A 19,383-nucleotide genomic window follows, 5' to 3' on the forward strand; every position below is an offset into this window, starting at 1 on the left:
CCCCGCGCTGCCCAACTCATGCACCCCACAACCCCGTGCCCCCCCTGTGCCCCCAGCCCAGGCCCTCAATGCCATTTGCAACGTGAGGACTCCATTTCCCAGCAGCCTTTTGCCTCGCACAACCCTGACCCCATAAGATATAGGATCCTTTGAGCCCCCCCCCACCCGCCCCCAGCTCAAGGCGACCCTCCCTGCCCAACTCTTGGCCCAGAGTCAGCCCTTGGTGGGGGGAGGGAGGAAGAGGAAGGCTGGGCGGTGAGGCTGAAGGCTGCAACAGGGCTGCGTCACTTCCTCCATCCGGGGAGGGGACGAAGAGCCCTGGGACTGCGCAGGGCTCTGCATCTCTGCCATGCCGTGGTCCCCAGCAGCACGGGGGGCATTGAGGATGGACAGGGACCAGCCCCATAGCGCCAGGGTTTCCACCCCACAGCTCCACGCAGTGCGGGGGTGTGCAGGAGCGTGAGATGGGGTTGGGCTCTGCGCTGGGTGCAGGGTGGGCTGTGCAGGGAATGGGGCTGCCAGTGGGTGTCCCCCGTGTCTTCGTGTGTGGGTCCTTTGCCATAGGGTCCCAGTGGGGTCAGCAGGAACACAAACTCCAAGCTCAGATTTAGAGTCTGACTGTGACGTGCTGTGTTTGCAAAGTGGCAACAATGCCGTAGTCCCAAAGCTACCATCGTTATCTTTACCTCTATAGTTACCAAAAATAATCCTACTGTGCCCCAAAGTTCACTTCCACAGTTCCACAACCCCGTGTGAACAAGCAGCAAAGAGTCCCTGCTCTGCTGCACAGTTTGGTGCTGCCGCTGGCACAGCCCAGGGATGGGATGGGACCTGGTGATGGACCAGGAGAGCCACCATCAGGGACAGCATTGGGGACAGCACCCCGGGGTGGCACACGCCTCTGTGTCCTCAGCGCCCAGTTCAGATCTTCTGCACGTAATTCCCGGGGAAAAGCCCTTCCCTGCCGTGCAGCCGTCCCTTCCACCAACCCGAGATATCTGCGAAGGGGGGAAAAATCGATGGGGTGAAGTGTGGGAGAGGAAAAAAAAAATCAATGGGGTGAAATATGGGGTGGGCACAGGGAGCCAAGATCTGGCCAGTACCTTCCAGGAGGATGTCAATAACATCTCCCACGTTGAAGCTGAGCTCGTCCACGTCCTGTCCGACGTACTGATAGAGTGCCCGGCAGCGCGGCACGGCTGCTTTGGGCAGCGGCTTGGGGCGACTGGCCGGGGGGGGGCGCTGGCTCACACTGCGCCTCCGCTGCATGCTGTGCGATGGGGACACCGGGTGTGAGCATGGCACACCCCCAGCCCCCCCCTGCTGACAACTACCAGTTTGCCCAGTTTGTCCCCGAGATGGGAGGATGGGGTGGTGGGGATGCAGCGTTAGCATCGTGGGTGGCATCCCGTGTCCCCAACCCCGTCCTGCTCCTGTCTCCCAGTGCAGTCACGTTGTCCCCATGGCCGTGGTATGGGATTGTGGGGACATGGTGTGAGCAGTGTGAGGGATGTATCATGTTCTCAACCCCATTCTGCTCCCACCTCCCCCTCCGTTTGCTCAGTTTGTCCCCATGGCAATAGAATGACAGGATGGGATGGTGAGGACACAGCATGAACACTAAGGGGAGCATCTCATGTACCCATCCCACTCCCACTCTGCCCAGTTTGTCCTCCATGGCAATGGGATGGGAGGACGGGGGCACAGCATGAGCAACAAAGGTGGCATCCCACATCCCCAACCCATCCTGCTCTCACCTCCCAGTGCAGCCAATTGTCCCCATGGGATTGGAGGATGTGACAGTGGCAACACCAGGCACGAGCACCAAGGATTGCATCCCACGTCCCAAACCTCATCCTGCTCCCACCTCCCACTTTGCCCAGTCTGTCCCCATGGCAATGGGATGGGAAGACAGAGTGGTGGGCACTGAACCTACCCAGCCACCCCCTGGTCAGGGACATTGAGGAACTCCATGTTCTGCTCAGATGGGGGTCGTGCCTTCGACCGGCGGCTGGCATTCTGGGGGGGCAATGTGTTGGCTGGGGGGGCCCGTGCCTGCTTCTGGGGTGTCGTGTAGGTGTCTCTCTTGGCCTGACCATCCCCACGTGGGAACTGGGGAGCACCATTCCTGTAGTTACCTGGAACCCCCCGGAGATGCTGTATTATGAGGGGGCACCCATAATGGGGGAGCCCCCTCCATGAGGATGGAGCCCATAGGCACTGCTCACCTTGGGGTGCTGGGGGGGCACTGCGGGATGGTGGTGGCCGCCTGCCGCCACCTTTGCTCTGCATCACCTCCTTCCTGGTGGGCTCTGTGTGGGGGGGACACAAGACCCCATTAGGTGACATCCTCTATGAGAACCCCATTAGGTAACATCCTCCATGGGGACCCACATCCCTCCTGTGCAAAACACAGACGCCACAGTGCACACAGTGGCTCACCCCAATGTCTCCAAGCCCCAGCCATTCCCTATGGCCCTGATCTTCTTGTCCCCCCCAGATGCCCCAGGACCATCACTCACTGGAGTTCCGGGGCAGCCCGTCCCCGATGCTGACCGTCAGCGTTTTGCCTCCAGCTTTGAGGACAGCCACATCACCCTGTCCTCTGGTGAAGGTGACGGTGCGTGTGCCACCACCGCCCCAACCCTCCTTCTTCACCCGAAACTGTAGTCTGGGAGGGAGGAGAGGGGCCGTGAGGGCCATGAAGCCGTGGCCTCATAGTGCTCTGTCCCCTCTCCCCATCCCTGTCCTTACGTGTCCTGGAAGTTGAGGCGCAGCTTGCTGTGGGTCAGCTCCTCGTAGCGCTTGCACAGCAGGCTGACCAGCTCCGTCTTGAAGATGGACTCCAAGAAATTGTCGGCGTCTTTCTCGTGAAGGATGAAGAAATCATCCTGCCGGGTGCTGGGGGCAGCCCCAGGGGTGTCACGGAGGGTACAGACACCCCATCAGGACAGGGGGGACCTCCCAAGGGGAGTATTGAATGGGGATTCTGTGTCCACGTGGCTTTGCCAACAGTGGGGTTGGGTTGGGGGTATCAAAGGATGGGGATCGTCTGGGGGAACACACCTCAGCGAGACGCTGCTCACTGCCTGGATCTCCACTTTCTTCTTGAGCACCTCTTTGATCTGCCCCTTCTCGGGGCCTTTCTTCACCTTTTCCCTCCCGATCAGGTAGAAGTACTTGGGGGTGAGGATGAAATCCCGCTTGATGGGCTGGAAAAGGTGGGCTCAGGGAGTGAGAGATGGTTGCTGAGGGGCAGAACGTCCCACCCAAGGGATTTAGTTTCCCTGAGTTTCATTTTTTCTCATTGGATTGCCTTTGATTTTATTGCATTTGGGTTAGGCTTAGGATTGGATGAGGTTAGGGTTACAGTTAGGGTTAGGGTTGGATTGTATTGCATTGTGTTGGATTTCATTGCATTCCATTCTATCGCAATGGCCTTAGGGTCAGGATGAAGTTAGGGTTAGTGTTAGGTTTAGGGTTGCATTACACTGCATTGCAATTCCACCACCAAACACAGCTTGGCCTGTCTCCTGCTCCCCTCACCTTGAACCTGCGGTCGTATTTTGTGATGGAGTCGGCGAACTCGATTCGTTCCCTCTTGGACAGGAATTGCCTCAGCTCCGGCCGCTCCTCCATGCCCAGGTAATCGCCCACAAAATTCCGGTTGATGCTGTTCCTCCGCCGCTCTTTGAAGTTGTAGAGGATGTTGGAGGCTGTGTGGGACCCAAAGCAATGTTGGTTGGGCATCACCAGGCCACGAAACGCAGCAGTTGCCCCAAAACTTCGTGTTGCGGGAGGGAGGGGTTCAGCTACTCTGTTTTTCACTGTATGCTTGGGAGGGTTGGGAATTGCCTATGGTGGTGGATGGTGATTGACCTTTCCCATCCCTATGCAAACATCAACTCATCTCTTTTGCAGGCAGCAGAATGCATCCAGGCAGTGAGGGGCTGTCCCACAGCTTCCTTAGGGCTGGAAACTGGAGCTAGAAACCCCCTCCCCCCTCAAGGTGTAGGAAAAGAATCCGGGTATCTCCATGTATCTCTCCTGGGAGGGAGGGAGGGACGTGGTTAGTGAGCATGGTGGCAATGGGTTTTTGTTTGGATGTGGTGATCTCAGAGGTCTTTTCCAATCTTAATGATTCTATGAGTGAACAGGTGGTGATGGGTTGATGGTTGGACTGATGACCATGGAAGTCTTTTCCAGCCTTAATGATTCTGAGATTCTATGAATGTCCTTCATCACTGTGCCACACTACATCTGTATTTAGAAGCGGGGCTGCCCCTGGCCAAGGCACCCTTGGAAGGACACTGGTCATCACAGCCTTACCCTCCTCCCGCATCTGCTCATACTTCCGGATGGCGATGTGCCGACGCCAGGCCTTCTGGATCACCCGTGCAAAGCCGTCAAATTTCCTCTCCCTCATCTCCTCCAGGAGGAAGAGCTGCGGGATGGGGGCAGGTGGATGCTGAGCCTTGGGCAGGGTCCAACCCCCGTGTTGCTTGACCCCGTGCTGAGCTGCCCGCTGTGCCCCCATCACTCACCGACTCGGGGTTCTTGACGAACACTTTGCTCCGACCCATCTGGTACTGGTCCGGGTCCATGTTGACGGAACGCAGCAAGTACTGCACGCCTTGCCTCTCATCCCCACGCCACGATGGCCACGTCTCAGGGGTGAGGATGGCGTAGCTGTCAGCAGAGGGGCTGTGAGTGCTGGCCGAGCCATGGGTCCCTTCCATGCAGCCCCCCACCCCCTCACCGTTGCAGGAATTTGTGGAAAATTCGGCGGTAGGCAAAACCTGCCCGGCGCACACGGATGTTCTCCTTCAGTCCCAGGTACTCCACTTGGTGCTTCACCCTGCGGAGTGCACACGATGGCACAGCTCTACCCATCCCTGTAGCTCTGTGCCCATGCATGCCCTACAGGGATGCACATGCAGAGAGATACGTGTCCCCACATTCCCCTTGTGCTCCCCTGGCACAGCAGGACCAGAGCTTTTTGGAGGACAGCCACCACCCCAACACCAGCTCCAGTATGCTCCCCATACCCCCCTCTGTTACCTGCTTTCCTCCCAGTCCCGTGGTTTCTTGGTCTCGTTGGGCTTGATGCAGCGGATGTAGTGTGGCGTGCACTTCATTAATGTGTTCACCAGGTCGTTTGCCTGCTTCTGTTGCAAAGATTGACCTCTGGAGCGTTAAAGGTGGCAGTGGGAGCCCAGCAGCCCCTAGCTGCCTTCTGCAGATCCCAGGACCCACCTTGATTTTGGAGCCTGCAGTGGTTGGGCGGCCCTTTTTGTCAGCATCGAGCTTTTCTGGGAAAAGCATCTGGATGAAAGCACTGAAAAGCAAAGGAGAGCCCCCAGGTGAGAGCTGCTGGGTGGCTGGCACCCTGCCCTGTGTGCCCTCTGCCAAGCCCTGCATGCTCCATGGGGTGATACTGAGCACCAGTTCCAGTAGGGAGAGAACCAACAAAGCGTTATGGGTGGGTTTTGAGGATGCTGCCCATCTTTTGTGGGGGGTGGCCCAGGGGATCACTGCACTGCCCAAACTCACTATTCGCTGCTCTGCATCAGCTCGATCAGATCAGTGAAGAGCACGTCCCGGTTGCGCTCGCAGAAACCATTCACATCATAGGAGACCTGGAGGCAGGAGGGAGCTCAGAATGTGGGATGCTGGGGCTGAGGGGATTGGGTACCAAGTGCAGGGTGCAGGATGTGGGGTGCAGGGTATTGGGTGCCAAGTGAAGGGTGCAGGATGTGGGATGCAGGGTGTTGGGTGCCAAGTGCAGGGTGCAGGATGCGGGGTGCTGGGTGTGGGCTGCAGGCTGCAGGGTGCCGCACCTTGCCTGCATAGTGGTGGATGACAAAGCCTGAATTCCAGCTGTTGAAGTGCTCATGGGTCCCCACGGCAGCCTGCAGCTTCTGCAGCAGGGTCTGGTCCGCACCCTCGCCGGTGGCGTGCATAGTGGCACAGACGTCATCCAGGACGCTCATGATCCCAGGGGGGTTCTGGAAGAGGGAGAGCAAAGCTAGGGCTGACCAAAGGCTGTAGGCAGGGCTCAGTCCTGCACCTGGCTGCAGATGGGTGTCCTGTGCTGCTCAAAGCAGCTTTGCACTGAACTATAATTTGGATGCAAGATGGGGCTGCTGTTCCCTGGGGGTGCAACCAGCAGGGCTGGTCCTTGCCCCCCACTCACCAGTTTGTTCTCTATCAGGTCGCACACCACCTTGTTGTTGAAATATTGGATCTGGGTCCACTTGATGCCCTCCTGCACATACTCCTCCTGAGGGAGAAACAGGAGAGCTGGAGGGGCTCCATCTCTATACCCATGGGACATGTGCAGGGTGGGGGAATTGGAATTTCAGCCTCCCCATACCTGCTCTGCCTTCAGGGTGAGCTCTATGAAGATCTGCTGCAGCTTCTCATTCACAAAGTTAATGCAGAACTGCTCAAACCCATTTTTCTACAAAACAGTAGAAAAAGAAGGGGTTGAGTTGTTTTCTACATCAAGGTGACCCCAAATGGAGGTACTACTCCAGGTCCCCTCCTCTGGAGTAGGGCAGTCCTCAGCTGGGCTCCCACAGCAAAGCAGGACTCACCTGGAATATTTCAAAGCCATAGATGTCCAGCACTCCAATGCTGTACTCCTCATAGGGTTTCTGCATGGCCCTATTGATGGACTGTGGGAAAAGGACAGCAGGATCCACTTCAAATGAATGGCAAACACCCCCATCCCATGGCTGTGCTCCTGCAACCCCGGGAACCCACCTCCACAAGGAAGTCAAAGACACGTGCATAGAGCCCCTTGGCCAGGGCATCCCGTGTGTAGGCTGCCTGCTCCACGTTGAGGGTGACGTTGATGGACTCGGAGCGGCCGCCCCACTTGCTGTCCATCTTGCGGCTGGTGATCTTGTCGTTGAGGCGGTTACGGTCGATGCCCAGCAGGTAGGCAGGGAAGGCCAGAGCTGGGCAGAGGGGGTCAGTGCTTCCTGCAACCCCCCCCTACATGATGTTTCCCCCATCCCACCAAACACAATGGGGGACAACAGAGGGGCAGCTCTGCTTGATGTGGGACAAGAACTGGGCCCAGTGCTCCAGATGTGGCCTCCCCAGGACAGAGCAAAGGTGAGAATAATCTCAATTTCCCTGCTGGCCACATTCTTCCCAATGCAACCAGGGTCCCTTCTTCGCCACCATGGCACACTGGTGGCTGATGGTCAACCTGCTATCAACCACTGGTCAACCATTGGTCAACCATTGGTCAACTGTTGTTCAGTCATTGGTCAACAGTTGATCAACTGTTGGTCAATAAGGACACCTAGGTGCAGAGCACCCTTCCAGCAGTTCATACCCTAACCTGCACTGATGCATCAGATTTGGGGAAGGTACTGGTGCTACCTCTCTACTGGGTCAGTAGTGCTATGGAGAGGTTGTGATTTGTTGCCAAGGGTCTCCGTGGCACCTAGGCTTGCTCCCTGGAACAAGGAAGAGTTCAGCTACTCACAGTCAGCATTCTCCACCCGGGCATAGTTGCCCTCCTCCCGAAAGCTGATATTCCCCAGGTGTAAGATCCCAGCAACGATCTGCAGCACCAACTGCTGGTCCTCACCCCGGATGCCGATGACCTGCATGGCGTTCTGGGGGCACACAGGGGGTTGTCAGTCCCAGCTTGGCCTTTGACAGCTTTGGGAACCTTCCTGGGGGCACTCACCATGGTCTCAAGGAAATCACTGCGATCATCCGTGCCCTCCACCTGGAACGTGTCTGACTGGTTCAAGTAGTAGTAATAATCAGGGCTCATGATGCCCAGGTTCTGGCGCTGCTCTTGGGATGCCCCTTCAATGAGCTGTGGGAAATCAGGGGTGATGCAGTCACCGGCCCTACAGCCCTGCACCCAGCCGGCCCCGCTGCCCCATACCTGGTAGTAGATGTGGAAGTTCCTCTCATGCTCATTCTGGCTCACCACCCGTGACTTCTCCAGCAGGAAGTTGGAGATCTTCCCCCCATCGGGCTCTCCGCCCCGGCTGAACTGGATCTCAAAGTACTTCCCCTATGTGGGCATAGAGCTGTCAGTGCATCCGCGTGGACAAATCCTGTCTGTGACACTGCATGGTGCCAGCAGGCAGCACGCTCTGTGCCAGCCCTGGTGACTTACAAAGCGGCTCGAGTTGTTGTTGCGGACAGTTTTGGCGTTGCCAAAGGCTTCCAGCAGTGGGTTGGACTGCAAGATGATGTCCTTCACGTGCTGGTGGACAGAGCAGGGCATGGGGGAGAGCAGGACCCTCATGAGTGGGTCCTGCATTCACTGCAGCTGCCCCAAGGGGCTGGGGATGGAGCTGGGACCCCGACCCTTGGAGCTGCTGTGTGCAGGGACTGGGGAGCAGAGATGTCGAAAGGCAAAGCTATGGGTACATGGTGGGAATCAGACTTACCTGCACCTTTTCACCACCCCCAGACACTTTGGAGATGTAGCCCATGATGTATTTTGCTGCCACTGTTTTCCCAGCACCACTTTCTCCACTGTGCAAATGTCAAAAACAGAGGAGAGGTGAAATGGGAGCCCATGGGGTGATCTCGTGGGATGCTGGAGGCTCTGGGACAGGGCAGGGCAGTGTGAGGAGCTGCAGCAGGAGGTGCTGGATTTTGGAGGGAGGGCTGAAGGGGAAGTTTAGCCTTGCCCCACTTCCTCACCCCTTCCTTGCAACACTCAGCCGGAAAAGTGCATTGCACAAAGCTCAGTCCCCAGCTGGGAGCACAGCCCCCAGGACTGCACAGGGCTGCAGCTATCCCTCGTCCTGTGTTTGCCTGGGGCACCCCAAGTGCTGGGGAAGGGTATTGGGGCACCCGGTCACCCCCTACCTGATGATGACACATTGGTTCTCCCCATCGATCAGCATGTTTCGGTACATGTTGTCCGTCAGGGCGTAGATGTGGGGGGGATTTTCATACTGAGCCTAAAACAGGGGTGTAAGGATGGTGATGCTGGGATCTCCTTAACTCTGCCCACATGTGCAGGAGGCAGCAGCACAGTGCCAGGTGCTTGCTTCAGTACCCCGCACTTGTGGAAGAGCATAGGGCAGAACCAAGCACCGAGGTATGGTTTTAAGTCACTTTGGTGTGCACTATGAGCTGAATTTCCTTTGAAATGTGTACTCACATTTCTTACAAACTCACCATTTGGGAGCACTGACCCTTGCAATACCCAAAGCTCATGGGAAAATCACAGGTGCTTGCATGCAAATGCACGAAATTAATGCTAATGAACCCCTGTGAGCCCCTTGCCAGCCCTGCAGCCTCACCGCCCCCTGGTACAGCTCGATCTCTCGGTCGGTGAAATATGGCATCTGCTTGAAGGGGTTGACAGAGATGAGCACTGGTCCAATGTAGGTCTGGGCAGCAGGTCAAGGTCCATGCATCCTCTCCCGTGTCCCATGCCCATGTCCCATGAACCACGTCCTGTATCCCATGTCCCATGTCCCCCTTCCTGCTCACAGCATCAGCAATGCGTGCCAGGGGGTCTCAGCCCTCTTCCAAACACAGCACCAGGATTGTCACAAGGGGTTCAGCTCAGGACCTGGTGCTCATTCAGCCTTTCGGTCTGCATGCAGCATCCCTAAAGCGTATGGGTTGGGGCTGTGCCTGGAGCTGATGTGGTGGTGGGTGGGGATGAGGTGCCCTTGGGTTGATGCTGGGGATGTAGTCGGTGTGGGGCTGATGTCCTTTTTTCAGGGGAGAACTTTGGGGTTGTTTTTTTTGGGAAATGCAGAAGCATGGGGCATTGAGTCACAGCTGGAGGGGGGCGAAAAAAGGAAGAAAGAGGCTGCGTGGGGTATTTTTTCCTCCTCCTCCAAAAAAAGCCAACCCCAAACCCAACCCCCAAACACATTGAAAGCCCCGGGGCTGCTGACGGAGTGGGCAGCAAGCTGCGTCACCTCCAGCCAGGGCTGAGCATTGCCTTGTAAGGCCAGAGCTGAGACTGGGGGAAACCACAGCTGCAGAGAGTGCTCCACACCCCAGCTCCTACAGTGTCCCATTCTGCAGCCACAGAGCCTCTCCTCTGTCCCTGGAGCTGGGGATTGAGTACAGTCCAGCCATGCAGCTGGGTGCTGAGTTGGCTATGAACCCAAGCAGGTGCTGGGTTGGGTTCCCAACTGGGGACAGTTCCCCATCCTCAAGGAGCCTGAGAGCCTCCAGACCTCAAGCTCATTGCTCACCTCTGTGACACCCTGTAACCAAAAATGCATACGGGTTGGGGGACAACTTGTAAGGGACAGGGGCTTTGCATCCTGCATGGGCTCAGTGGTGTCCCACCCACATGCATGCTCCCACCCCATCCAGAGTTTGCTCGGGTCTGCGGTTGATGCAGAGCACCTGGTGGGCATCCATGCAATTTGGGCAACAGCAGGAGGGGATGATGTCAGTGATGATGAAATCATGGAATAGCTTAGGTTGGAATGGACCTCAAATCCCACCAGATCAGGCTGCCCAAGGCTCCATACAGCCTGGCCATGTGCACCTCCAGGGATGGGGCACTCACAGCTCTCTGGGCACCCTGGGCCAGTGCCAAGGATGATGCCAGAACCTCTGGACATAAAACAGTGGGATCACACTGTTGATGATAGTAAGGGGACCTTCCCCTGGGTATCAGTGTTGCACATGTGCTGCACCAGATCTAAAGGGCTGCCACCACCACCTGCATCCCCCTGGCTGATCCTGACCCCAACCCCATGCATGGATAGACAAGCTGTAGGTGTTGGCAAAGTCTTGGAGCACAGTCCCATTTCTCCCCATCCCCACCCTGGGAAGGATACGAAGATGTAATCATCCATAAAGCGCTTCTTGAGGTTCTCCACGATGGCCTCCTCGGAGATCTTGGCCAGCAGCACCATGTCATCCACACCGCTCTGCTTGACGTTGTGGCTCTGCCAGTGGAAGCGCTCCTTGCTGCCCTGCAGGGAAAGGCACAGAGTTTTGCAGCAGGATCCAGCCCCCAAACTGCTGGTACCCAAATAGGCCAAATGACAGCAGCATCAACCAGGGAGTCCCAAGAACCTGCTTTCCTGCTGCCCCAAATTGCCCCTACGTTGTCCTCGTGGGTAGCAGAAAGGAAAACTGGGAGCTGCAATTTAAGCCATTGTGGGGCTACACACAGCCTGGGGTGGGGTGGGATCACACTGTGCACAAAGAAACCCCTCAAAGGGTCCTCATTCCAGGAGAGGACCAGATCTGGTCCATGGCCACCGGCCCCATGGTTCCGCTTTCACCCTAATGCTCCCAGAGCTGATTTCACTTCTCCCCCATCAGCCCCAGCCTCTTACTCTTTCCATTTCCCTTTTCTTCTCTTCCCCTTTTGTTTCATTGTCCTGCCCATTCTCAAGCTCTCAGACCAGGGGACCCCACTGCCTTTGCTGCTCACAGCTCCACCCTTGGGGGCTGGCACAACCCAGCAGCATTAGGAGGGGGCACAGGGGGAACCTCGTGGAGGTTGGTGGCACCAGGCTGCTCCCACTGACCCCTCCATTCCCAGGGGGCTGCTGAGATCTGCAGCCCTAGGCACAGTGTGTCTGTTCCATGCAAAATCTCAGAACCCAACAACTCTGAGTGATTGAAGGGCTTTTGGCTCCCATGTCCCAGTGCCTCCAGTTGGGATGCACGGACCTGGGTGTGATCAGGGCTGCTCATGCTGCTTCTCTTTCTCCTCTAGTTCATTGATCATTGTTTGTTTTTTTTTTTGGTTCTTTGTTGGCCTTGTTTGGCTCCTCCTCCCCCCCTCCATCCTAACAAGCCCATAAAAAACCACAGGGGGCACAGTTCAAGCATTGTCTCCCACAGTTCTGCTGGTAACCCCAACCTGAGCACTCAGGGACACTGACTCCTTCCCAACCCACAGCCCCCATCACCCCGGGTCTCCTTGTGCAGGCACCCTGCTCTCACACTGCCATTTCCGGCACAGAATTAAGGCAAAAACAGGCATTTCCTGGTCTGTGGTTCCGAGCTTTTGAGCTCACACGCGGAGCTTCTCCTTCCTTGGGCACAGATCAGGGGCTTTCCTGGCTCAGCCTGGTGCCAGATGCAGTACAGCTGCAGGAAAAGCACCAGCTCGCTTTGAATGAAGGGTTTGTCCCCTGTATCAGCAGGGTCATGGGTGGTTCCACCTCATTTCTGGCTTTCCTCTGTGCATCCCATGAGGTGAAGGGTTTCGTGATGCTGCAGTTTGCTCTGCCGGGGGAGCAGCCTTGCAGGAGGAGGAGGTGGTTGGATTCTGAAGCACTGTTGGACACTGCTTGATCTCACTGCTCAATGAGCCCCAGGGATGGGTGAGGGGCTTGGGTGGAGTCCCCATGGGAAGCAAAGCGCTGTGCAGGGCAGCAGTTGAATTGCTCTGAGGTTTGGGCCAGTCCCTCCACCACCACTGGCCAAAGCAAGGGGTGAGAGCAGGGGTTTGACAACCACCTGCCTGGATGGGCTGGAATCAGACACCTCTCTGAGCCACTCCGTCCTCAAGCCAAGCAGAAGCATCTTAAGCATCACCTGGACCAGGCATCCTGTACCCTTAGCAGCCACTCTGTGCACAGCCCCGTGCATAGTGGCTGTAGAGGCCACCAGGACCCTCCTTGCAGCAGCATGGGGACTGTCCCTGTATGAGGATGGGTGCACCCAGTGACCCTGGGAGCACTGAGCGTGGGGAGTGGCCCTGCAGCAGTTATCACAAACTGTTGCTTGTTTTTCTTCAAAGCTCAGGTATGAACCACCAGAAATAACCCTGTGAGCTCCGGATGCAGAGCAGCCCAAAGTGGCACCTTGAGATAGGCAAGGGCAGATGCAGCCAACACCTCTGAAACCACAGGAAGCCTCAAAGAAGAGCAGCACGAGGCGGTGCATCACTACCAGCAGCCTGCTCCAAGGCACCAACATCTGGGGATGGGGCATTGCCCCAGTGTTTTGGGGCTGGGACTGGGCAGGGAGTGGGAATTCAGCCCCACAGCTCCTTGTGGAGACACAAAATGTCACCAGGCACAGAGGGGACAGTGTGTGTCTCATGGGAACAGTGTGGCAGTGGCCTTGCAGAGGTGACAGCTTCAAATAAGTATTACTGCAAGCAGGATGCTGTGCTGCACCTCAGCCACTGTCCTTCAGTTCCTGGCTGGTGGGAAGTGATGCTCGGGTACAGTGTCATGCAGAGATGTGCAGGGAGCAGAGCTGTGGGCTGGAGGATGTGGCCACAGCCGTGCTGTGCAGTTGCTCGCTGTGTCTCTGAGCATCATCTTTGTTCTGAGAGCCTCCATCGTCATCTTCATCCTCCAGATCAACTTCCAGCTCTGGCCGCTGCCCTTGCAGCAGCCCCGGGGTGTGAGTTAAGGCCCTGAGCACCCAGTATGTCCCCCCACCCAAGCACAGGGACACCCAGCAACCCTCACCCCACCCATGTGCTCTGCCTGTGCCCTGAGCCCTGAAACCAGAAGTGCTGGTGGGAAGCTGGGTTGGGAGGAACACAGGGGTTCCCCTGCAGGCATTGTGCTGAACTGAGCTCAGCACCTGCTGCCCTCCATCCTGCTTGAGTCAGTGCTCCCAGCATCAGCTCAGCACCAATCCTTCACCAATCCTTCTCCAATCCTGCACCAATCATTCTCCAATCCTGCACCAATCCTGCACAGCATCACCAGCTGCTCCCCTGCACTCAGCCCCAGCTCTGCTCCTTCTCAAGCCTGGATGTCTCTGTCCCCTCTCCACCAGGGACACAGTGACACCTCCAAGCAGCAGTGAGGGACCCAGGTGGGTGCAAGGGGGGAACAGGGCTGGGACAGCACTGTGGCAATAGGAAGAGCAAAGTGACATCCCAACAGCATCTGGGGAAGGGGTGGGGGCAGGCAGCTCAGCAAGGACCCCTCTGGCACTCACCATGGTGTCCCTGTGTCCTGTCCCTGGAAACGGGGCATCCGTGGCTGCTGTCACCGAGGGCCAAAGTCCATCACTCTGGGCTTCTCTTTCGTGTTTCTGTTGCAACTACAGACTGCAACTCAGTTTTTTCCTCCTCCCACTTCCTCATTTAGGGCCTTTTTTCTGGGTGGGGGAGAGAGGAGGGCGTCTCCCTGCTGCTGGAGGGCCTTGGGGTGGCCCTGCCCAGTGTGTGCCCAGTGCCACTGCCAGTGGGTGCTGAGGTCACCATATGGGATCTGGGCATTGCTGATGGATGCTGCTTAGAGCCTCTGCAGAAACTTTTCTCCCACTGTGGGGTACAGTGTGATGTGTCTGTTTTGGGGAGATGCTCTACTCCAAGGTGGATTTAGGAGCGAGATGCTTTGGGTTGTTGCTTCTTTTTTGTAGATCTTTTGGTTCAGATGGACCACAAATGTGGAGCATTTTGCTTGAAGCCATTTTAGAGCCCTCCCTGGGTGCAGTGTGTGGGGGATGAGAGCAGGGCTGCCTGCCATCCCAGATCCCCTTCAATGCACTGCTTCATGCCTCAGGAGGCAGGAATGGGAACCGGGAAATGCCATTAAAATTACCACTGTGGGAAGGGTAAATGCTGGGGCCAGGGCTGAATTCTGCTCAGTTGGGCACCATCACAGCATCCTGCTGCCCTCTGCTCCATTACCCATTCTTATTCCATCTCTTGCACTGCCAGTTCCTGAAAGAAAACTCTAAAATCCCAAACCAGCCTTAGTGATCTCCTTCATGCCTTGGGGTCTGCCAAGGAGAAGTTGGTTCCTTCATATCATACAGCAGCTCTGGGCAAACCCCCAAACCTGATATGATCCCTTGGGGTGCGGGGAACCCCTTAGAACCTCTTTTTCTGCACAAATCCTTCTTCCAGCATCAGCAAAGCAGCATCACAGCTGGAGGGGGTGGCTGCCCAGGACTGAGGCTTTCCAATGGAGAAATAACACCGGGACCAGAAGCTGCACCTGGGATCGTAGCTACTCCTTTATTATAAATCATGCCGTTACGTCGCTCCTCCTCAGAGTTAGTATTTTAAACATTTTTTTTTCATTATATATATCTATATAAAAAGGTGAAAACACCCCTCCCAAAACGTCAGAATGGAGCTTTGCACTGGGGACGCCCACTCGCCAGCAAAAGGGGATTGCTGAGCACCAGAGAAGCTGCGATCAGCTCCGAGCAGGGAAAAATACAGACAGGAGAGGAACACATCAGGGCTGGAGGGGTCTCCTCTGGGAAAAGTGGCTGACCCTGCACCCTGCACCCTGAGGATGACCTCCATGGAGAACAGAGCATGGCCTGGGACAAGGTTTCTCCTCTTTGTGATGCAGAAAGGCCCCAAAATAATACTAGTAACAAGAAGCACATGCTTGGTACATCGCAAATTTGGATCTTCTCCCGCAGGCTGCTGTGGCCTGTGGAGATGGGTGGGTTTGGCCAGGAGGAGGGGATCTGGAAGAATGTTAACCTGCTCTTTTCCCGTGGTTGGAGGTCTCCAGGGGGTGGCTTTGGGACTGGCACCCTGAGGGGCATGCAGTGAGATGCTGGAGGAAGCAGAGCACCGTTGGAGGCAAAGCACCTTTGGAGGCAAAGCACACTTAGAGGGAAAGCACCTTCAGAGGCCATGGCATTCCCTGGGGTGGACCCAGCCAGGGCCAGGCACAGATTGGTCCCACTTCATGGCTTAGCCATGGGGACACTGTGGCCATGAGTTCTCCTCCTGTATCCTCCCTGGCTTTGCTTCTTGCAGCCCAGCACATCCTCAATGCCCCATAAAGGATCGTGCAACCCCAAGCATGCCTCAGCCCTGACAGCTTGTGCTTTGAGGTGCCTCCAGAATCAAAGAATAGTCATAATAGTGACAAGGGCTTTTAGGAAAAATAGAGGGAAGCCCCAGTCGAAGTAGGCTGTTAAGAGAGTTGGAAGAACTCCCTCTCCCAGTTAAACTGGTGTCACTGCTCCGCTCACTGTTCTCCATCACCCTCTGCAGGTCCCAAGGTGATGGGGTGCAAATGACGAAGCCAACAGCCCTGCTCCCACCTTGCACCCCAAGGCAGCTCGTCTCCATCCAGCACCCAGAAGCACATCACCCTTGGCACCTGAAAACTCGTCCCCGTGTCCCCAGCCCTCGGGATGTGAGAACTTCGGTACCTGCAGGACCTGGGTCCGCTACGAAATAAATAACAGTCTCAGAATTTCAAGTAATGTCCCTGCTGCCGCGCTCTGCCCAGCTTCTCCCTCTCCCACCACGTTGACCTGCTCCTCTCGTGCTTGGCCGTGTTCTCTGCAGCAGCCAGCAGTGGTTTAACTGGGATCCTGCCGTTGGGATGCTCGGGGACGAAAGGTGCGTGTCTTTGGGGGACAGGTGGGGTGACGCCGGCTCCCTCTGGAAGCACGACCAGTGTCTGTGTAGGACCCAGGGGAAGGTTCCCGGGGCGAGAGGAAGGGCCTGGCTCGGTGGCCCTCTGGCACACCTCTTGCCTTCCAGTTTTCCCGTGGGGTCACCGTGTTCCTAGTGCCCCTGGCATGTTTTACAGCACATCTGTCGGAAGTAGGTCCGGCTGCAGAACTTGAACTTCAGGACAAGCGGGCAGTAGGCCACCTTGTTCACATCCTTGCATTCTGGATGGGTGACAAAATGGAGTGGAGTTACAGATGAGCCCAGGACGAGGAGCCCCGTGGGGTGGCTTTTACCATTCCCCCTCAAGCTCCTGCTGTTTGCTATGGAGCAGCAGGATGTGTTGGTGCTCAGAAAGATACCTCTCTTAGTTACTTCACCAACCAAGGTCATGGCGACCAGTTTGGCCGTGGCCTACAGGGTACAGCGTTGAGTGTGCCCCATAGCCTCACCCCATTGCACCCAGAGCTGTGCCCTTGTACCCTGTGGCTTTGAAGCTGGTGTGGCTCAGAGCTTTCCCCCAATCCCACTGCTTCTCTTACCTTCAGGGTTGTCTGTGGGTCCTGACTCGCACTTGGTCTCACACTGCTGCATGCCGGGGGGCTGCAGGGTCTCCAGGCAGTCGCTGGAGGGCTGCCCGGTGTGAGCCAGGCACTGGACGGATCGTCGCTGCTGGCCAAGGCCACAATGTGCAGAGCACTGCCGGGGAAGAACACAACACTGTGATGTGGGGGAAGAGGGCACAGCAGCTCCCAGGAGGTGCAAGGGGTGCTTGAAGCAATTGCTCCTTCTCTTGGCAGCAGTGGCACAGCTGAGAGCTCCAGTCCTGCTTCCCAGAATCTTGATCCAAGGCTCCAGGGTTCTCTGCAAGAGTCTGTCCATGCAGCCTTGATCCACTACCCCTTCCCAGCCCTCCTGCCCTCCCATGTCAAAAGGGATGCCAGCATTGCCATGCTAAAGGGAATGATGGTAGCCCCACTTGCAGCCATTCCAGCACACCACTGTGTCCCAGGGATGAGCTGTGTCACACACAAGAACATCTGAGCTTATAGTGACCGCCAGGTGTCCTTGTGGTTGCACACACACTGAATTGTGCCCAGACACCTGCTGTGCTGCTGCCATGTCCCAGATTATGGTCATACTGTCCCAGGGTGCCCCCTTCACCCTATAGCTTGGCTGGGGGGGTGCTGATACATTTGGAACTCAGTCTTTGACAGTGGGTTTGTGTCTGCTCCATGTGCACATAGAGATGTTTGTGTCCCAGGGTCTCTGAGCTCACTCTGATGACATTGTGTAGTCTCCAGGATGTGAATGAGGGGTGGGCAGCCACCCAGCCCCACTGCCATGGCAGGACACCCCTCCTTGTTGGTAGCAGTGAGGTTTGAAGCCATAGATCTAAGGGATTATGGGCAAGCCAGGGGGGTTTTCAGACGTTTGCAGAATGTGTCATGTAGAGGTGGCACTTGGCCCCTTTATTATTATTATTTTATTTTATTTTATTTTATTTTATTGTGTTTTATCCTGCATTTGCCTTTTGTGCTGCACAGCAGCTGGAATGCTCAGTCTCTACCTGGCTGGAGGGGAGAGAGCACTGCCAACCTGGCAGGGGACACTCAGAAATTCATGGCACATTCTGCAAATGCCTCAGGGCATCCCTCCAGCAGGCAGAGAGCCAGCTGGGCTAGGAGATGTGGGGACAACTCTATGTCACACTGACATGTTGACAGCCATGCCACCAAGGGAGCGGGTAAAAGGCTCACGTGGGATTTGTGGGGATAGGGAGGGAGCATCCATACCTCTCCCCACTCGCCGGTCACCCAGCGTGGGGGTGGGCAGCGCCGCAGGTTGCACCTCATGCTGGTGGGGGGTTTGGAGCCCTCGGGGCACTGGGAGGTGGGCAGTGTTGCACTGTGGTCGCCGGTCTTGCAGAGCACAATGCGGTGGCGGAAACCTGGCCCACAGCTCGGGGTGCACTGCAGGGAGGAGACATGAGTGTAATCAAGACGTGCAACAAGGAGCACAGAGAGTGGTAGCATTGCCCACCAATGCTCCTGTCTGCTAAACTGCAAGAGGACAGCTCCCCATGTTACTCTCTCCATGGGCAGCATCACCAGTGGTGATGGGTGGTGACGCATTGGAACAGGTTGCCCAAGGAGGTTGTGGATGCCCCATCCCTGGAGGCATTCAAGGCCAGGCTGGATGTGGCTCTGGGCAGCCTGGTCGGGTGGCTGGCGACCCTGCACATAGCAGGGGGGTTGAAACTAGATGATCATTGTGGTCCTTTTCAACCCAGGCTGTTCTATGATTCTATGATTCTACCCCAATGATTTACACCATCCTACATCCTTGGGCAGCTGAGGGCAGTGGATGAGCACTTACCTCAGACCAGTCCAGGGCGACCCATTCTGGAGGGCACGTCTGGTTATTGCAAGGCTCTAGCATCTTTGGCCGTGGTTGGGTGCAGGAGGCATCATCCAAAGTCTTCTCTTCAGTGGCGGAGATCTTACGCTTGCAAAAGACACTGCGAGTACGGACGCCCTCGTTGCAACTTCGGCTGCATTCGGACCAGTTCCCGATCACCCAGCTGGGGATGGAGAGAAAAGCAAAGATGGAAAGGGCACAAAGCAGACATCTCCCCAGGCAGCGTCACCCCTAGGGACTGCAGCAGAGGACTGTGACTTGGGAGTGGCAGAGGGGAGGATTTCACCTTCTTCCATCCATGCTCCCTCCACCTATGGTACTCACGCAGGGGCACACGGCTCGGTGTTGCACGGCCTCTGCCGCTCCAGCATTTTGGTTTCAGGGCTACAGAAATGGTTGGAGACTGTTGAGCTGTCAGAGAGTTTCCTGCACACGACAGATTGGATCTGGCTGCCTGCCGAGAGAAGGAGGCAATGGGGTGAGACCAAGGCTGAGGATTGAGCTGAGCCAGGCTGTAGGCACTGCCCCACGGCTCTGCCACTTGCTGCACCTTATCAACCTGGAGCACGTTTCTCTATTCCTAACCAAGGCCTCCTTTGCCTCCAGCATCTCCAAGAAGGCTG

General features: G+C 56.5%; 2 protein-coding genes across 2 annotated transcripts in view; both read right to left on the minus strand.

Annotated features, from left to right (window-relative positions):
• Positions 1 to 213: 213 nt before the first annotated feature.
• On the minus strand, positions 214 to 14,004 carry MYO1F (myosin IF). Its single transcript, XM_090126129.1, has 28 exons — positions 13,900 to 14,004; positions 10,812 to 10,949; positions 9,300 to 9,389; positions 8,860 to 8,954; positions 8,433 to 8,520; positions 8,156 to 8,245; positions 7,919 to 8,050; positions 7,712 to 7,846; positions 7,505 to 7,637; positions 6,769 to 6,965; positions 6,600 to 6,680; positions 6,377 to 6,463; positions 6,197 to 6,283; positions 5,841 to 6,008; positions 5,554 to 5,639; positions 5,257 to 5,338; positions 5,062 to 5,168; positions 4,760 to 4,858; positions 4,545 to 4,689; positions 4,330 to 4,474; positions 3,547 to 3,716; positions 3,067 to 3,212; positions 2,755 to 2,901; positions 2,523 to 2,671; positions 2,229 to 2,312; positions 1,937 to 2,138; positions 1,104 to 1,270; positions 214 to 998 (listed from the first exon to the last, which is right to left on the minus strand). The coding sequence occupies exons 1-28, from the start codon at positions 13,900 to 13,902 to the stop codon at positions 922 to 924; spliced, it is 3,330 nt and encodes a 1,109-aa protein (XP_089982255.1). The 5' UTR covers positions 13,903 to 14,004; the 3' UTR covers positions 214 to 921.
• A 966-nt stretch (positions 14,005 to 14,970) lies between these two features.
• ADAMTS10 (ADAM metallopeptidase with thrombospondin type 1 motif 10) overlaps positions 14,971 to 19,383 on the minus strand; it is a 50,275-nt gene continuing 45,862 nt past the window's right edge. Inside the window, exons 21-25 of the mRNA XM_031604612.2 lie at positions 19,085 to 19,214; positions 18,719 to 18,923; positions 18,136 to 18,312; positions 16,882 to 17,038; positions 14,971 to 16,563 (exon numbers count right to left, since the gene is read on the minus strand). Of these exons, the coding sequence (XP_031460472.2) occupies positions 16,454 to 16,563; positions 16,882 to 17,038; positions 18,136 to 18,312; positions 18,719 to 18,923; positions 19,085 to 19,214 (779 nt within the window). The 3' untranslated portion in view covers positions 14,971 to 16,453. The remainder of the gene's footprint in view (positions 16,564 to 16,881; positions 17,039 to 18,135; positions 18,313 to 18,718; positions 18,924 to 19,084; positions 19,215 to 19,383) is intronic.

This window comes from Phasianus colchicus, chromosome 28 (assembly GCF_987193195.1).
Source record: "Phasianus colchicus chromosome 28, bPhaCol1.hap1.1, whole genome shotgun sequence".
Taxonomy (NCBI): Eukaryota; Metazoa; Chordata; class Aves; order Galliformes; family Phasianidae; genus Phasianus; species Phasianus colchicus.